Source organism: Chiloscyllium plagiosum, chromosome 5 (genome assembly GCF_004010195.1).
Source record: "Chiloscyllium plagiosum isolate BGI_BamShark_2017 chromosome 5, ASM401019v2, whole genome shotgun sequence".
Lineage (NCBI taxonomy): Eukaryota > Metazoa > Chordata > Chondrichthyes > Orectolobiformes > Hemiscylliidae > Chiloscyllium > Chiloscyllium plagiosum.
Window position 1 is genome coordinate 66755726 of NC_057714.1, and position 18622 is coordinate 66774347.

At 40.5% G+C, this 18622-nt stretch overlaps 1 protein-coding gene across 1 annotated transcript in view; it reads right to left on the minus strand.

Annotated features, from left to right (window-relative positions):
• LOC122549953 (tomoregulin-1-like) overlaps nucleotides 1–18622 on the minus strand; it is a 226681-nt gene that overhangs the window by 74959 nt on the left and 133100 nt on the right. The window contains exon 4 of the mRNA XM_043690236.1: nucleotides 17592–17618. Within this exon, the coding sequence (XP_043546171.1) occupies nucleotides 17592–17618 (27 nt within the window). The remainder of the gene's footprint in view (nucleotides 1–17591; nucleotides 17619–18622) is intronic.

Genomic DNA, 18622 nt, shown 5'->3' on the forward strand with positions numbered 1-18622 from the left:
GCCTGACCTCAGTGATTGGCAAGTTGTTGGAGGGAATCCTGAGGGACAGAATGTACATATATTTGGAAAGGCAAGGACTGATTCGGGATAGTCAACATGGCTTTGTGCGTGGGAAATCATGTCTCACAAACTTGATCGAGTGTTTTGAAGAAGTAACAAAGAAGATTGATGAGGGCAGAGCAATAGATGTGATCTATATGGACTCCAGTAAGGCGTTCGACAAGGTTCTCCATGGGAGACTGACTAGCAAGGTTAGATCTCATGGAATACAGGTAGAACTATCCATTTGGATACAGAACTGGCTCAAAGGTAGAAGACAGAGGGTGGTGGTGGAGGGTTGTTTTTCAGACTGGAGGCCTGTGACCAGGGGAGTGCCACAATTATCGGTGCTGGGCCGTCTACTTTTTGTCATTTACATAAATGATTTGGATGCGAGCATAAGAGGTACAGTTAGTAAGTTTGTAGATGACACCAAAATTGGAGGTGTAGTGGACAGCGAAGAGGGTTACCTCAGATTACAACAAGATCTGGACCAGATGGGCCAATGGGCTGAGAAGTGGCAGATGGAGTTTAATTCAGATAAATGCGAGGTGCTGCATTTTGGGAAAGCAAACGTTAGCAGGACTTGTACACTTAATGGTAAGGTCCTAGGGAGTGTTGCTGAACAAAGAGACCTTGGAGTGCAGGTTGGTAGCTCCTTGAAAAGTGGAGGTGTTTGGTATGCTTTCCTTTATTGGTCAGTGTACTGATTACAGGAGTTGGGAGGTCATGTTATGGCTATACAGGACATTGGTTAGGCCACTGTTGGAATATTGCGTGCAATTCTGGTCTCCTTCCTATCGGAAAGATGTTGTGAAACTTGAAAGGGTTCAGAAAAGATTTACAAGGATGTTGCCAGGGTTGGAGGATCTGAGCTACAGGGAGAGGCTAAATAGGCTGAGGCTGTTTTCCCTGAAGCTTGGAGGCTGAGGGGTGACCTTACAGAGGTTTACAAAATTATGAGGGGCATGGATAGGATAAATAGGCTTTTCCCTGGGATCAGGGAGTCCAGAACTAGAGGGCATAGGTTTAGGGTGAGAGGGGAAAGATATAAAAGAGACCTAAGGGGCAACTTTTTCACTCAGAGGGTGGTACATGTATGGAATGAGCTGCCAGAGGATGTGGTGGAAGCTGGTACAATTGCAACATTTAAGAGGCATTTGGATGGGTATATGAATAGGAAGGGTTTGGAGGGATATTGGTTGGAATATCTGGTCGGCATGGGCGGGTTGGACCGAAGGGTCTGTTTCCATGCTGTACATCTCTATGACTCCAAGTGACTTGTCAGTGGATTGGAGATGAGCTATGAGAGTTCTTTGAGGCTGGCAGATGTCAAATGTCAATGTCAATGTATACAAAGCGTATGTGGCCAATATTCACAGAGCATCCGTATCCAACACTGAAGTCGTTCAAAGAAAGTGATAAGCCAAATCTGCCAAATGGGCTTTATGTCCTTGGGCACTGGCATCTGACATCTGCCAGCCTGATCTCCAATCCAACTACAGGACACTCCTGCACTTCGACTATCATTGCAATACTGTAGCAAGGAAACTACAGGCTCTGGCTTCCTTGTCGAGTCTTTCTGATGTTGACCTTGTTTGGAATTTGGGAGGTTAGCAAACTAAATATTGATGAGGCGAGTTAGGCTGTCAACAAAGCGTTTAACAGTCAATAATCCCAACCAATTGGCGACTCGCCACTGTCTTGCTAGAGTCTCACTACAATGCTTGTAAAAAGCATAAAAGATTGCACAAGTTGATCCTGACATTGAAATGGGCCTTTCTTCACATGTCACCTGATTCTACCACATATCTTGTCATTGGCCATGTTATTCAGATTCTGTCCTTTGATGTATTTTGCTATTACATTGCTTACGTTGTGTATATATTCATCTGAATATGAAACAAAATCCAACATTTTGAGTGACTAGGTAATATATGCACTGGGCACGACTTTTTTTCTCCGTGTATTCACGTGGGCTAAATGTGTGACCTGTCTGGATAATAAGACAATCTAGATATGAGCAGTAATGTTTTGAAATTCTGAGAACCAGAAACAGTCATATACAGTTACAATTACACATCTGACCATACTGTTGGTCAATGCTACCCAGTCACACCAGTGATTGAGCAAAACATGTAAGTCCAATTATTTGAACCATTCAGTGGTTGCCAATTGATCACAAGGGGATAGATCCAGCTGTGTGATGTCACCATTGTTACTCTGCTGTATATATTACAATCTCAATTTATTGTGGGAATATAATGTTGTTTATAAATAACAGCCACTGCATGGAATTTGATTTGATGCTTCCTCTTACATTGTTCACCGTTAATGAAATATGTCATGTTTGTGTTGTTCAAAAATTGACTCCTATTAAGTTGAAGCACACAATGCAACTAACCCACTTTAAAAAAAAATCAATTCCTTTTCTGCTTCTCTGAAGCAGCAGCTGGCAAAAGGGGAGTTAGTTCATTTTTGATTTTCCTTGCTCAGATTTGTACCCTTAATGTTAATTTAAATTATTCTGAAAAGAAAATGAGGAGAGGACAAATCTCAAAGTTTTACTAAAGTGCAAGTTTATGTATCTTCTATGCATTGAATCTGACTTGCTGGCACTTATTGGATATTAGTATAGTTGTACATTGTATGTTAAAACACCAGGATCTAAAATTCCAAGGTGGCATTTGTATCTGTGGCTCCTGGCTATGAATCCAGCATTGTACAGCGTCATTGTTTAGATTTAGTGGCTGTTGAAAACAACATTATGGCGGCTGGCTGATTAACACGATGGAGGTACAGGGCCCAGAAAATCAAATGTAGGGAGCAGGCAGGCAGGATGTGATCTCAGCATCACATTATCACAGCATTTTTGAATAGGAGAGAGATCTGATTGAAGTTTGCTATTGAGTCTCGCACATTGCCATGCCAGCCACTGTGAGAACCCATCTCCCAGTGAAAGAGATCTCATTTTTTTTTGTTGCCTATGGACTGAAAATAACAAAACCAGACATGACTTAGAAAAAGGGACCATACAAGGATGTAGAAGTGCAGCTAACTGGAGCATGTGAAACAATATTACTACTGGGAACATTATGCCCAGACAAATAGGCATTTCAAATTGGGTACGTTCAGGATAATCTGCCCTGGCTTTCAATTCACACCCAATTATCATAGGTTTAGGAGAGCTCAGCACAGTAATAAGCCTCTGATTGGTCAGGTTTCAGTTTATTACAGGTTCTGTAAGGGGAGTCACAGAGAGAAGTAGTAAAGAGACCTCCTGAAGTTAGTTGTATCAATCTTTTGTCTCTTTCCTTTCTCTGTCAAGTTGCTATCCCCAATTTTCTATTGGAACAGCAGAATAAAAATACATTTCAAAATGCTAAAAGAAGTAGTTGTATAACCTAATGAAAACCAGAAAGAGCTGAAAATGTGTTGCTGGAACAGCGCAGCAGGTCAGGCAGCATCCAGGGAACAGGAAGAAGGGCTTATGCCCGAAACGTCGATTCTCCTGTTCCCTGGATGCTGCCTGACCTGCTGCGCTGTTCCAGCAACACATTTTCAGCTCTGATCTCCAGCATCTGCAGACCTCACTTTCTCCTCGAAAACCAGAAAGACCCTGGCCTAGCAAAGTGACCAGGGAACTAAAGATTGCTCATCACTGTGAGGCAATGTTGAGACATTGTCAAAGAAGAAAAAGGATTGTGGAACCAATCCATCATAGTTTGTGATTTTCTATTGGTGATTCACAACTGGCTATTTTTTCCTCCACTCAGAATATTTGTATTTTATCCATTTTCCTTTGTGAGGCTGTGTTTGGGAAGTTTTATAAGGAGTAAAGGTGAAGTCACATAAATTAGAAATCCCATTCTTTTACTGCTCTTGTTAAAATTCTGAACATTACAATAAATAGTTAATTTTATTGTTACTGAAGAAAACTTGAAGGGGTTTGTTGTTATCCTGGGTAGCAGTTGGTCAAAGGAAAGTTGGCATTCATGACAATTGCATTAAATCTTCATATTTGATAGGACTCTGGGAATAGTGGGCTGTGATTTCCAGCACAATGCCCCAATACGTCACTACACCAGAGCAATAGCAGGTCAATAGGAAAGAACAGGAAGTTGTAAATCAGGTTCTCCTTCAGGCTACATTTAAATGAAGTGTGCTGCTTGTTCCTGCAGATTGCAAGAAACCCTTCTGCCTGACCAAGGAGGCCTGAAGGGAGAGATATGCAGAGCTTAGCCACCATGGGGTCCAAAAGTACATCTAGGTACAATGTTACAAGCTGATCAATAGTGGTTTCAAGTAAATGTGTTTGAGGGCTGCTACAAAGTTAAATGAAAGTAAGTAACAGCAGAGGTTGAAGTCACATGACTACAGCCAGCCAGTATGCTGTGTGTTGCACATGCTAGTCACACATACACTGTGCTTTCTCCAAACAACCCTTTTCACCTTTTCAAAAACTAACAAATTGCACTTCCAAGTTACTCAATATCCATGGTCAACAAAGAAAATAATCTTTTTGAGAAAAATGCTTTGAGTGGTTTACGGTCAGACTTCTCTAGCACTTTGTCTCTCCCAAACAGATACTGATTAAAAAGTTCATAAAGACAATAGTCAAGAATTATTTTTCTATCTGAGATTAGCATCATTCATTTTGCATTAGCAACCTGAATGCAAATACAGCTGGTTCTTCCTGCATAAGGGTTGCTCCTGGTCTTTGAGGAGAAAGTGAGGTCTGCAGATGCTGGAGATCAGAGATGGAAATGTGTTGCTGGAAAAGCGCAGCAGGTCAGGCAGCATCTAGGGAACAGGAGAATCGACGTTTCGGGCATTAGCTTTCCTGAAGAAGGGCTAATGCCCGAAACGTCGATTCTCCTGTTCCCTAGATGCTGCCTGACCTGCTGCGCTTTTCCAGCAACACATTTCCATCTCTTGCTCCTGGTCTTGTCTTGTTGGCACCAGGCTACAAGGAAACCTTTGACATCATAGTATCTCAGTACTAGGGTTATCATTAGTTGTTTGACTTTAGTGAAATTTGGTTCTCATTTCGTACCCCACTGCACATTCTTAGCAATGAACTTTTGTAGAGGTTAACATGCTAATATCAAGTTAAACAAGACCTTTGCTAAATTGTTCACAAATTCAACAAGTCGCTGCATAAGTTTCACAGTTTCACATCTACTGTACAGCCTCATCTGGAGTACTGTGTCCCTTCTGGTCTCCCTGTAATTGGAGAGGGTTCAGAGAGATTCACCAGTATGTGGAGGGTTTGAGTTACAAGGAAAGGCTGGATGGGTTGCGATTTTTCACTGGAGCATAGGAAGTTAAGGGATGACCCTTCAGAGGTTTATAAAATAATGAAGAGTATAGATAATGTTATTTTCCCTAGGGTGGGAGATTTCAAGACTGGGGCATTATTTTAAAGGTGAGAGGAGAAAGATTTAAAACAGGGCAATTTTATTTACACGGTGTGGTTCATGTATGCAAGTGGTATATGTGGGAACAGTTACAACGTTTAAAAGACATTTATAAAAGTACATGAATAAGAAATGTTTGGAGGGATATGGGATAAAAGCAGACAGGTGGGACTAGCTTAGTTTGGGATTATGTTCGGCATGGACTGGTTGGACCGAAGGGTCCGTTTCTGTGCTGTATGACTCTCTGTTGGTTGTAGCATCTCTGTTGCTATTTTCATCTTGTCAGGATCCAGCCACAATACTTTGCTGTCAGCACACAATCTAAATACTGGACTTCAGGCATTTTCAATTGCATCTTCTTCTTGTTCACCTTCAGGTTCATATGGTGAGCTCTGTACAGCAGTCACACTAGTTTCTGATCTTGGTCTGAAATGGTTTCTTCCATCATACCTCTATATCCATAGACTTGCAGGTAATTCACAATAGTTTCCACTCCAGGAAAATCACTGATTACTTTACACTATCTGCAGTGATAGTTTTCTGGAGCAGTGGAAATATCAAGCAGGATGTGCATCCATCCATATCTCTTAAATGGCATTACAGATTTAGTCAGAAAACTGCTGTTTTCATCCAGCTTCACTTGCCAGTACAGCTCTACACTTACCAGGTACTAAATACCTTTGCCTTGGCAAGTTCGGGCAAAATTTCTTTAATGGTTTATATATCGTAGTAAGGTCTCTTAAAACCTTAATAATGCTCCTTTTGAGCTTTGCACACTTGCAGTTTTCAAAATTTTTTCTCTGCTGATAACCAGGTATTCACGTTTGTAGGAGCTGTCTCTTTTTAGATTACTCACCTTGTTTTCAGCTTTCCTGTTTTGTCTTTCAGGCTAGACTTGGAAGAAAAGATTCTTGATTACCAAGGGGATGAAAGGTTATTGGGGATGGAGAGGTGAGGTTAAATGATCTGCTTTGATCTTATTGAATGGCAGAGCAGCATCAAGGAGCTGAGTATCCTATTATTCCTTGTTACTATGTTCATATGTAACTCATGTTGTGTTGGTCCTATCTCTACTTTGAGATGAAATTCACAAGGAGGGCATCCAGGTTCTGTAAAAACATCTTTGCTATCTTCGAACATCTGTCTGGAAGACAGTGCCCTGAAGCCCTGTGAAACACTGCAATTGTCTCCTGGCTCATGTAGAGTTACCAGTATGGTGGCTTAGTGGCTGGCACTGCTGCCTCACAGTGCCAAGGACCCAGGTATGATTCCAGCTTTGGGTGACTGTCTATGTGGAGTTTGTACATTCTCCCCATATCATCTGTGTCGGTTTCTTCTGGGTGCTCTGGTTTCCTCCCACAATCCAAAGATGTGCTGGCCAGGTGAATTGGCCGTGCTAAATTGCTCATAGTGTTCAGGGATGTGTAGGTTAGGTGCAATAGTAAGGGGCAAATGTAGAGTAATAGGGTAGGGGAATGGGTCTGGGAGGCTTACTCTTCAGAGAGTCAGTGTGGACATTGAGACAGTGAGCAAAATCATTCATTTCAGCTACGATTCAAACTTTCGACTTGCTTCAGCTGAGATGAGTGATTTTGCACTATTTAAAATTCCAGACCTTCGTTCTTCTCAATGTATGGGCTCTCAGCTTTATATGTCCTCTTCAATGAGTAACATTCCATTATATTGCCTGAAACTTACCTTTAAGGGTTTAACTCTTGGATCATCATCCTGAGTCATTTTGATCAGGTTTGCAAATCTCAGTGTTGTATGAAGCATTAGCGTCTACCTGATATTTCACATTCATTTGATGCTCTCCTGCTGTGATGCAGATTTATAATTTATGATTATAGTTTTGACTTTTTGATTCTAAAGGGGTAAGTGGGTTTTTGGTTTTCAGTGCTGTGCAGGTGTAATTTTACTCTTTTAAGAAAAGATCAGAAAGTTACTGGAACAGGGAGCTAAAGACAGTCTTTCCAAGAAAGCATCTGCCTTAAGTTAAATGAGTGAGTAAGATACCTGGGGAAATAATTGTTGTACTTTTATGACCTACTGAAACAGAACCGGGGCCATTAGCAAGTGCAGTTCAGAAGATCTATTTTGAGTAAAATGGCACTTTTAGTTTGTGGAAGTCTTCAGGCCATCAGGGTTGGAAGGAGGCCATAAACTATTTTAGCAGTCTCAAAGTAGTTAAAGACAGTGAAAAGTCAATGAATGAGCCTGTCTACTCATTTCAGGGGAGGGATGGAGAAAAGCACATTTTGAATGTGCAGAAATGATCAAAGGAAAAATAAATTATTACTTTTTCGGTTTAGCAGGAAATTTTCAAGTGAAAATGGGAGTGATGCCTCACTGGGGTTGAGTATCTCTAAAGGATATTGGTGGGAAAAAGTATTTAATCTTTCTATACATATTTATGACAAGACCTTTCAAAACTGCCATTCATATACATAAAATTTTGTTTCCATTTTTCTTTCCTTTTGTGTTTTCTTGTCAGTCTTATTTGAATATATTCTGTGATTGGTCACCATGATACCTTCATTACAAAAAGAATTGTTTTTTTCCAATGAGCTAGGTTTCACTTTAGGATCAAACTTGTCTAGTATTGCCATCAGATGAGTTCATAGCAATGCAATCATCATTCCATCAGTCACAAACCAATGGATCCCGATGCTGCTAACTTAGCATGATATGGTGGACAGTGATTCATCAGAATTATCAATTGACATCTCTCCAGCAGACATCTCTATTGTCTTGTTTTGTTTCCTTCTAGTTAATCACTCCTGTGCAAAAGGTGTTTCAGCTTCTTTCAGTTAAGGCATTGCTTTCCTCATGCTGGACTGACTTCCTATGCTTTTGTGTGATGTCCTGTGCATATTTAAATTCTGTCTTCTGGCCTTGATCTTCTGCAAACAATTCTTCCTTTTTACCAATGTGGTCTTTTTGTTTGGCCTGGAATGTGTCTCAGCAGGTCAAAAGTGAGGACTACAGATGCTGGAAACCATAGTTTAGATCAGAGTGGTGCTGGAAAAGCACAGCAGGTCAGGCAGTATCTGAGGAGCAGGAAAATCGAAGTTTCGGGCAAAAGCCCTTTGTCAGGAATAGAATCCTTTATTTCTGATGAAGCGCTTTTGCCTGAACCGTCGATTTTCTTGCTCTTCAGATGCTGCCTGATCTGCTGTAATTTTCCAGCACCACTCTGATCTAAACATGTCTCAGCAGGTCTGTCCTGTCATTATATACTCCAGGTGATGATTGTCAGCCTTAGAGCTTCTGCAATAAGTTTGAGTGTAAATTTCACTTCTTTCAACAGTCAGATCACTTAAGCCTGAGAGAAACTCAGGATTCAGCTAGACATCTCAGCGCTGTCACAGACTGATCAAGAGTCTGTGGATGGCACAGTGGCTCTGTGGTTAGTACTGCTGCCTCATAGCACTAGGGACCTGAGTTTGATTCCAACCTCAGGTGACTCCCCCGCTCCCGTATCTGTGTGGGTTTTCTCCCACAGTCCAAAGATGTGCAGGTTAGGTGAATTGCTCATAGTGTTAGGTGCATTAATCAGAAAGAAATGGGTCTGGGTGGGTTACTCTTTGGAGGGTCAGGATGGACATGTGGGACCGAAGGGCCTGTTTCCACACTGTAGGGAATCTAATCTAATAGCTTTCCTCTCCCTGATCTTTGATACTGAACACATACCATTCATTAGTAACATCAGTATAGAATTCAAAGTAGGTCTTCAAAACATTCAAAGGCAATGAAGGAAGGCAAGAGGCTAGTAGTATTATTGTTAGACTGTTAATCCAGAAACCCAGGAATGTTTTTGGGACCCGGGATCAAATCCCACCTTGGCAGATGATAGAATTTGAATTAAGACAAAACAAAATCTGGAATTATAAGTCTAATGATGACGATAGCTCCATGAACCAGAAAAACCAGTCTGATTCACTAAAGTCCCTTAAAGAAGGAAACTGCTGCCCTTATCTGGTCTGGCCTACATGTGATTCTAGATCCACAGCAATATAACTGACTCTTAACTGCCCTCTGGGCATTTCAGGATTAGCAACAAATGCTGGCCTAGCCAGTGACACCCTCATCCCGTGAATGAATATAAGAAAACTTCTGCAACCTGGCTTTTCTGCTCCTTATTGAGGTCTACGTTGTAAACCAGTTTGTAGCACTCTTTCCCCAGCACTCATAACAGACTGGCTACTCTTACTTGCTCAGGATTTTTTTATCCAATTCTGTAGCTATTTACAGATTTTCTTTTTGAGCTTAGAACAACTTCCAATTCTGTCTCATGTTTTATTTTAGTTCTACTACAGTAAGGATTGAGTCGTTCTGACTAATCTAACATTTCAAAGTTGCAGACTATGGTTTACGTTATCTTTGCTTTTTTGTTTTTGAAGTTGATAGTTCACTTATAGCTTTGAAAATCCACTCAAACTCAGCTTCATACTGCTAACATAAACTCAAATGAAATACTTAATAGCTGCTGCAAATTAATGGGATAGCATGTTCCAGAGGATAGAGGTCACGGGACAACGGCGAGCCAACTAGTACAAATATACAAATGCATTTCTCTAAACAATGATTCCCTCTACACAGAATAAGTGTAATGTAATGTGACAATGCAGTGGCTTTCCCACAACATGCAATGAGTCTCATTGATGGGAGGAATTGACCAGGTGGACAAAGCAATTCGGTGCCCAAGTAGAAGCTGATTCCTGAGAAATGAATGTATGTGGGTGACAGACATCTACCTCTCATATCTCCAGAACTTGGATGAGATATTAGGAAAACCCCCATCGTGAGTCAGAGGGACACCAGCTGATTAGATGGTCAGCTGTGCATTATGGAGACTTTCCCTCCTTCCTTCAGGAGAAAAGGTCACAAAATGCAAGAGAAAGGGCAAAGACTGTATACTGGAAATCTATGTCATGACTGCTGTAAAGAAAGGGACATTCAAACTGCCAAGAATGCAGGGCAGCCAGTCACTGGCGGATTGTCAGACTGGAGTGCAGTGCAAAATCGGGAAGAAAGTCTTAAGCTTGGTGTCCACAGCTGGGTAGAAGGGAAGTGCACATCGGGCATTGATAGAAGGGGTTAGCGGGAAGACATTGCATGATTGTCTTTCTCCCATGCAGTGTTTCTGTAATATGGACAGATGGGACTCTCCTTTCATAGGGACTGTTTAGTCCACCCCTGAACAGAGGAGGCCATTGTAGAAAAATAAAAGCTGGACGAATTTACAGGATGAAGGCAGAAGGTTAGGCCCATAAATTCAGGAATGGAAGGACAAAGATGAAAGGCGAGAAAACACAGTGTAAGCTAAGGCAGTGTATCTGAACACGTCTTTGAAGGAGATCATGAACACCATTGTGATCTTAAGTGATCAAGGACAAACTAGAAAACTAAAGTAAAAACCATAAAACAACAAGAACTACAAAGTTGTAGAGAATTTGGGATGTACATAGGTTGCCGCTTGCTGATACCTCTATCACATTGGTGAGGGATATGCACGTGAAAAGACATCATGCTAACAAAAGGAAAATAGTGTGGAATTTGGAAAGCCGAAATAAAAACAGGAAATGCTAGAAAAAGCCAGTAGGTCTGGGAGTATCTGTCGAGAGAGAAACAGAGTTAAAATTTTGTGCACAATTTGATTCTTCTTCAGGGGCTTTTACATACTTTAGATTGGAAATCAAGTAGAATGGACCAAGTATCCTCTGCATTTGCAATTTTATCTCAAAAATGTTAGCCTTGTTGCCATTAATCAAAGTAGGGCCGAACAAAAAGATGCAGTGGCTTCCAATCTGAGATGGAGGAATTGCACAGTCTAATAGAACAGCTAAATTGGCTTGACATCCAAATAAGGCCAGATGCTTGTTTTTAAATATTAGAATTGAGTACAAACATGAAAAATTCCAAGTTGGAAGATTTTATTTGGGAAATTAAAACAATAAGAAAATTACAGGTGTTTTCAAGTTTCCATCTTAGGACAGGCTAAGAACATGAAACTTGCTTCTTCTGCTGTGACACATTCTCAAGTGCAGAAAGGTTTATAGTTTTGCTTGTGGGAAAGGAAGGTAAATATTACCATTTAGCTTGGGATGCTAAAATGATCAGAAAAATGTAGTCAAAAGCAACATAGACGGCAACATGATTTGGAAATGCTGGTGTTGGACTGAGGTGTACAAAGTTAAAAATCACACAACATCCGGTTATAGTCCAACAGGTTTAATTGGAAGCACTAGCTTTCGGAGCGCTGCTCCTTCATCAGGTGGTAGGTGGCAATACTTGCTGTTGCTGAGTCAGCAGGTACAGGTAGTTCTGAGATAATGAGCACTTCAGCAGCACAGTTTGGCTATAGTGTCGCTGAAGAATTAGGGAATGGTATTTTTGAAAATGCTTACCTCTGTTGGCAATAGTGCAATTCCAGGGGGGATCGATTTGCATGCTCCATTCTGTGCATGCGCTAATGTCCACGTGGTCTTCATGCTGTTCTGCTCATGCATGATGTCAGCTGCCAACAGGGCAGCTTTCTGTGAGAGGTACTGTACAGAGCACAGCTTCCTTATGTTTTTTTTTAAATGGGCTGTGTTAAATTTATTATTCTTTCATTAATAAATACAATTTAAACATTCACTCAAGCTGTACTACAATTTGTGTTCTGCTTTTGGGTGATGTTTGAGTGATAGTGAGTATTCTTTTGCTTGTCTGCTCCTAACCCCACTTTTCCCATAGGCCCCACTATTTCGATTAAGTGAGATTTTGCTGGAATGCAACTGTGGCATTATAGGAGAATTCCCTATGGTGATTTCACTCACCAAAAATACTGGAAGAAATTCTAAAATGGGATTCAGCAGGAATACTCATTGAGTTCAACACTGATAATAGATCCCGATTGGATAATATACAGTGGTAGGCTCAGAGCTGGGATCTCCTGGTTATTCCGTGAGGATGCACTGCAGCTCCTGGCTGTGGTCAGCATGAAGATGGAGTCCACTGGTTATTGGAGAGACAACAATGGAGCCAGGGGCTCCTGGTTGGAGGGTGACTGTGGGTCCAACATTGGCAGTGGCAATGGCGAGGCGGGCCAAGCGGTGAAGAAATGATGCCTGAAGAATGGCAACTCTAATGAGACTGGCACAGGCAGCAGAGGGATGGTGGAGGAGGGGTGGCACCACAGATGATGGTGAGCTAGCTGAGGGTTCAGGGCAGAGCTGGTGGAATGATGATGGACACTCTTTTAGTTATGTCCTTTTTTTTCTTAAACTACTCAAAATGGCATCAGATTTTGCTGACAATTGAAGCTTTTCACTGTATTTGAATGTATTATTCACTGTAAACAACAATAAATCATCATTCATTCATTCAAAAAAACATGTGAATGAAAAATGACTGAGGATTAAACACTGCAGTTTTAAAACTGATGTTGGGGAATGAAGAAAGCTCCAATTTGGTCATTCTAGTATAAAGCATGTTTTATTAACACAAATTGGCTACAACATCATTGATGAATTGTGGATGCTGTTTGGATAATGCAAACTTTCTACTGAACGGGTATAGCAATTTTCTACCGCGGTCTTGTACAGCATGATTTTCTATAGCACAGGGTTGCAGAGGAACGCAACTGTCTCATTATAGCAGAATGACCTGTAGGTGCATAGCAGTAGTCAGTTATCTGACTGTTTCAAAAAGAAAGGAGTAAGCTCTAAGAAATTGTTACATATACTGGAATTAGGATGCTTAGATCTTTAATGTGTAAAAATGCTTCACTAGATTAGTTCCAGAGATAAAAGAGTTGTCTTATGAGGAGAGATTGAACACTTTAGGCCTATACTCACTGAAGTTTATAAGAATAAGAGGAGATCTAATTGAGATATAGAAGATGCTAAACAGTATTGACAAAGTAGACATGGAGCAAATGTCTCCCTTGTGGGGCAATCTAGAACAAGAGATCATAGTTTTAGGCTAAGGGGAGGCAGATTTAAAACAGGAATGAGGAGGAATGACTTCTCTCAAAGGGTCACAAATCTGCGGAATTCATTACCCCAGAGTGTGATGGACACTGGAACATTGAATAAATTTAAGGAAGAGATAGACAGATTTTTAATTAATGATGGGTGAAAGAGTTGTAGAGATTAAGCACAAAAGAAACAGAGTTAAGACTGAGATGTGATTAATCACAATTTTATTAAATGGTGAAATAGGCTTGAGGTTTGTATTGCAAACTATTGTTCCTAATTCTTATGCTCTTAAAGAAAAGAAACAAGGAATATAGTATGTTGCTATTTTGAACAGGTTTTAAAAATTTTACTGAGATGTAATTAGTAAATAAAAAATCAAATCCATTATAATTTAATATGGTCAGAAGAGTGTCAGAGACCTAATGGAATAAGGAAAGAGGTGATGAATATATTAATTGAGTGGAAAATACCAGGAGCTGGTAATCAAGTGGTGTGAGTTTATAGAATGTGGTTACTGAAATAACGTTTTCACTAAAATGTGGACTTGGACTTTGTTAAAAGCCATTCATTTTCTAGTGTGTAATGGACAAATTACAAGGGATTTCACTTTCAAAATTCTAAGCAATAGAGTTAGGAGAGAGATGAGGAGGAACTCAGAGAGTTGTTAGTATTTGGAATACGCTGCCTGAGAGGGTAATCGAGGTGGATTCCATAGGAGGTTTCAAAAGAGAGCTAGATATATATTTGAAAATGTTGAAATTCAAGGGCTACAGAGATAGCACTGGAAGGTGGAACTAGCTGGGGTAGCTCTTTCTGGAGCGGATACAGACACAATGCTTTACTGTAAAATTCAATGATTCTTTAAGTGGGTAATGAAATAAGAACAAAAGCTGGAAAAGCAAGATGGGCAACACCTTTGTAACAGGGTTAACATTTTAGGTTGATGACCTTTTAGGCTGTGGTTGCTCTCTTTGAGGCAAAGGAGATTGCCGGGTGATGTTAATGATCTTTATAAGATTACAACTGATGACAACAGTATTACAGGATACAATGTGAGATTTTAAGAAAAGAGATGCAATGGAGAATGAGGAAGAACATTTTAATTCAGGAGACTCATTTGAAAGGCTATTGTGACTGAGGAGTGTACAGTTCACTGGATTGCTCTAAGGGAAGCCTGCAATTAGTTGGTGCATTACAAGGACTCCCTATATGACTCCACACTATCCTCCCCTCCACTGGCCAGATGTGTTGATGTTTAATGTAACAATGACTTTCAATAACACTGACATTGGGTAACCACTGAGTCCTAGTTGCAGGTTTTCCTGCCATTTTACATATAGTTCAGTGATGGTCTCTCTTGCCAGCCAAGGTCTTCATTTGCACTAGTGTTCCACCATCTGATAGTAGTTCATGCGAGTCCAGAAAACTCTAGGATGTAACAAAACCTGTTTTCAGTTTTGCACTTGCTACCATTCCCTTTGGCTTCCTTCCATGATCTGTTGCAGCAGTGATACTTCTAATGAATGGCCTATTCCCCTCCTGTGTTGCTGCTCCTCAGCTCAGGGTCCATGGAGACTGAAAGGTTGAGATCAATGTTTGCTTCAAACTCCTCTACAGGCCATTGCCCTGGCAGCGAACATCCACCATGTCTCGCTGATTTATCGTATAACTATGGAATTGCACCTTTACTTGCCTTGCTGAGATGCTGCAACCACTAATGCATTCCCCCATAATGCTGTCCCTCAGTTCTGCAGCACTGTCCTATTCCTCAGCTCTATGTTACCTTTCAGTTCTTTTTGGCTGTCTCTTAGTTCCTTTGCACTGTCTGAGACCTTGCCTGGATGCCAGCACCTTTAGATGGTTGATGATTAGAGGCCTGTGATCCCCTGCGCTGCACACTGAATTCATAAGTTATCATTACATTTCTTTCACATTTATGAAAATGCAACAGAACCACTTCTTTTAAATAACTTAATTGGCTTCCCGCTGTTTTCATGAAGAATTGCTAACTTGCTGCTTCCCCTATACAGCCATTATTTTCATCCATTCACAGGATGTGGATGTTGCTGGCTTGACCTGAATTTATTACCCAGGAGAAAGTGAGTACTGCAGATGCTGGAGATCAGAGTCGAGTGTGGTGCTGGAAAAGCACAGCAGGTCAGACAGCATCTGAGGAGCAGGAGAGTTGATGTTCTGGGCAAAAGCCCTCCTGCTCCTTGGATGCTGCCTGACCTGCTGTGTTTTTCCAGCACTACACTCTCAATTGTGAGTTAACCACATTGCCTTGGGTCTGGAGTCACATGTAAGCCAGACTAGGAAGGATGATAGTTTCCTTCTCTAAAGAACATTAGAGAACCAGGTGGGTTTTTCCAATAATCTACAATGTGAGATTATTAGATGCTTAATTATGGATTTTTTATTGGATTCAAATTCCACTAGCTGCCATGGCAGAATGTTGCCTGGTTCTCTGGATTAATGATCTAGCAATAATACCACTAGGTCAGTGCCCTCCCATTTTACTGACTTGCACTGAATCAAACTTCCTCATATATTTTATACAGCAGTTTTAGTCAGGAAAACACAAATGATTCAGTGTTACTCTGAACTCAACATGTTTGAAATCAGTTACCATGCTCTGGTCACCTCCAATAAAAATTGTGAACGGGCAAATGGAACCGATTCATGTGAAACATAAAAACCAGAATGAGGAGTAAGCTGCTTGACACTTTGAACCTACTCTGCCATTCAATATAATCAGGCTGATGTTCTATCTCAAGGCCATATTCATGCTTTTCCTGCATATGCTTGATGCCTCTAATACCTAACATTTTATCAATCTCTTCCTTAAATATGCTCAGTGACCCAGCTTCCACTGCCCTCAGTGGATGCAAATTCCACAGGTTGACCAGCCTGAAGAAATGTTTCATCATCTCTTTCCTAAAAGGCCTACCCCATATCTTGAGACTGTGATCCTAGTTTTTGAATCATCCTCCAAGCATCTAGTTTGTTTATCACTGTTAAAATTTAAATCAGATCCCTTCTCATTCTTTTTAGCTATAGTGAATACAGGTCCAGTTGAACCAACCTCTCCTCATATGAAAGTCCTGCCATCCCTGGTATCATCCGAGGGAACCCTTGCTGTTCTCCCTCTATGGCAAGTATAGGGTAGGGAGACCAAAACTATACACAATACACCATGTCCAGTCTCACTATTTGTATCGTAAATAAAATTTAATGGTTTATAATAAAGAGATCCTTAATTTATGTCATAGACTCCAACATTTGAACTTTTAATGCAATAGTCTGTGAATTTCCTCTAAGTTTAGCAAGATGAGTTCTCACATTTATTTTAAAGGTGCCAACATTTCTATTAAAGTTGTGGAGGAAGAAATTCAGGTGGCATGAACAGTTCATACTTTCGAACCAGAACCATTATACGGAAGTGCACTCTTGACATCTTCTTAACTTTTTCTCATGTTTCCATAATTAAAATGGTAAAATGACAGTGGATGCCAATTATTATCAAATTTGTGCCAAATGATTTAGATCTGAGATAACCATTTGCATTTTTAAGTTATGTTATCACTTTCTGAGATGCATTTCACAGAAATACTCATCACTAGTATTGTCTCTCATCATATGGATTGCTAATGTAGTATGTGTTGGATAAGAAGTTATAAGCAAATTGCAACATTTCACTAGAATCATATCTGGGTATGACACCAATATCATCAGACAGTGATTTACATTCTTGATCCATTTGGAACTTGCTCAAAAAATTAAATGTTCATGACCTTCAGAAAGTTATGGAGATATTAGAAACCACTTGTGAAATAGTAGCTCTTTTGAAATACTGAAGACGTCAATACATTCAATAGCAACAGAATCAATTCTTAACCTTTTTGAAAAGGCCATTGCTTTGTTAAATGTTTTAGTTTAGAACTCATAGCCAGATTGAATAGACTAAATAAAGCCCACCTCAAATTATAAGAAATTGATAGGATTTAAGCTGTGTAGAGGAATAAAAGGGAACCACTTGTGTCCCTCTCCCACTGCAACACTTTACAAATACCCAGCACTGTATAGAATTGTTATCTTCTGTTTCTACTTTGACTGCTATAAGGTTGACTTTCATACCTGAATGTGTAAAAAGATATAAACATACCTCCTTCTCCAGACCCAGAGCCATTTTCTAGAAAAAAACCACAGAAAACAATAGTGAATTACTGTTAAACTTGAGATATTAGCTGTCATTTCACAAAATAATGTTAAAACAATACACAGGTTATCAGTAGAGACTTTTTCTGTATAAATCTCAATCAGGTGCTTTAAAAGATACATTATCGCTATAAATCAGAACATATCAAGGTACAACTATGCATCCAGGTGCCTGTTAGATATTGTAATCGTATCAGCCTTCACCACGTCTTCTGGCCCTTATTCTATGCATGCAACACGCTCTGCGTGAAAAGGTTACCCCTCAGGTAACTTTTTAAATTGTTCCCCTCTCACCTTAAACCTATGCCCTCTAGGTTTGGACTCCCACACCCACGAAAATGACCTTGGTTATTCACCCAATCCATGCCCGTCATGATTTTATAAACCTCTATAATGTCGCTCCTCAGCCTCCAAGGCTCCAGGGAAAAACGCCCCAGGCTATTCAGCCTCTTCCTATAACACAAGCCTTCTAGTTCAGCAGCATCCTTGTAAATCTTTTCTGCACTCTCTCAAGTTCAACAACATCCAAATAGGAAGAGTTTAGAGGGATACGGGCCAAATAATGGCAAGTGGGTCTAGATTAGATTGTGATATCTGGTCTGCACAGACGAGTTCGACCGTCTATGCTGTATAACTCTATGACAAGTTGTAATACAACTGAGAAGTTTGATCACATCAGAAACGACAATAGTGAAAACCTATCAAGTCTTGGAATGAGATAACGTGAACAACATAAACATTCATCCAGCCCTCTAATTCATATGGAGGAGAAAGTGAGGACTGCAGATGCTGGAGATCAGAGCTGAAAATGTGTTGCTGGAAAAACGCAGCAGGTCAGGCAGCATCCAAGGAGCAGGAGAATCGACATTTCGGGCATGAGCCCTTCTTCAGGAATGAGGAAAGTGTGTCCAGCAGGCTAAGATAAAAGGTAGGGAGGAGGGACTTGGGGGAGGGGCGTCGGAAATGTGATAGGTGGAA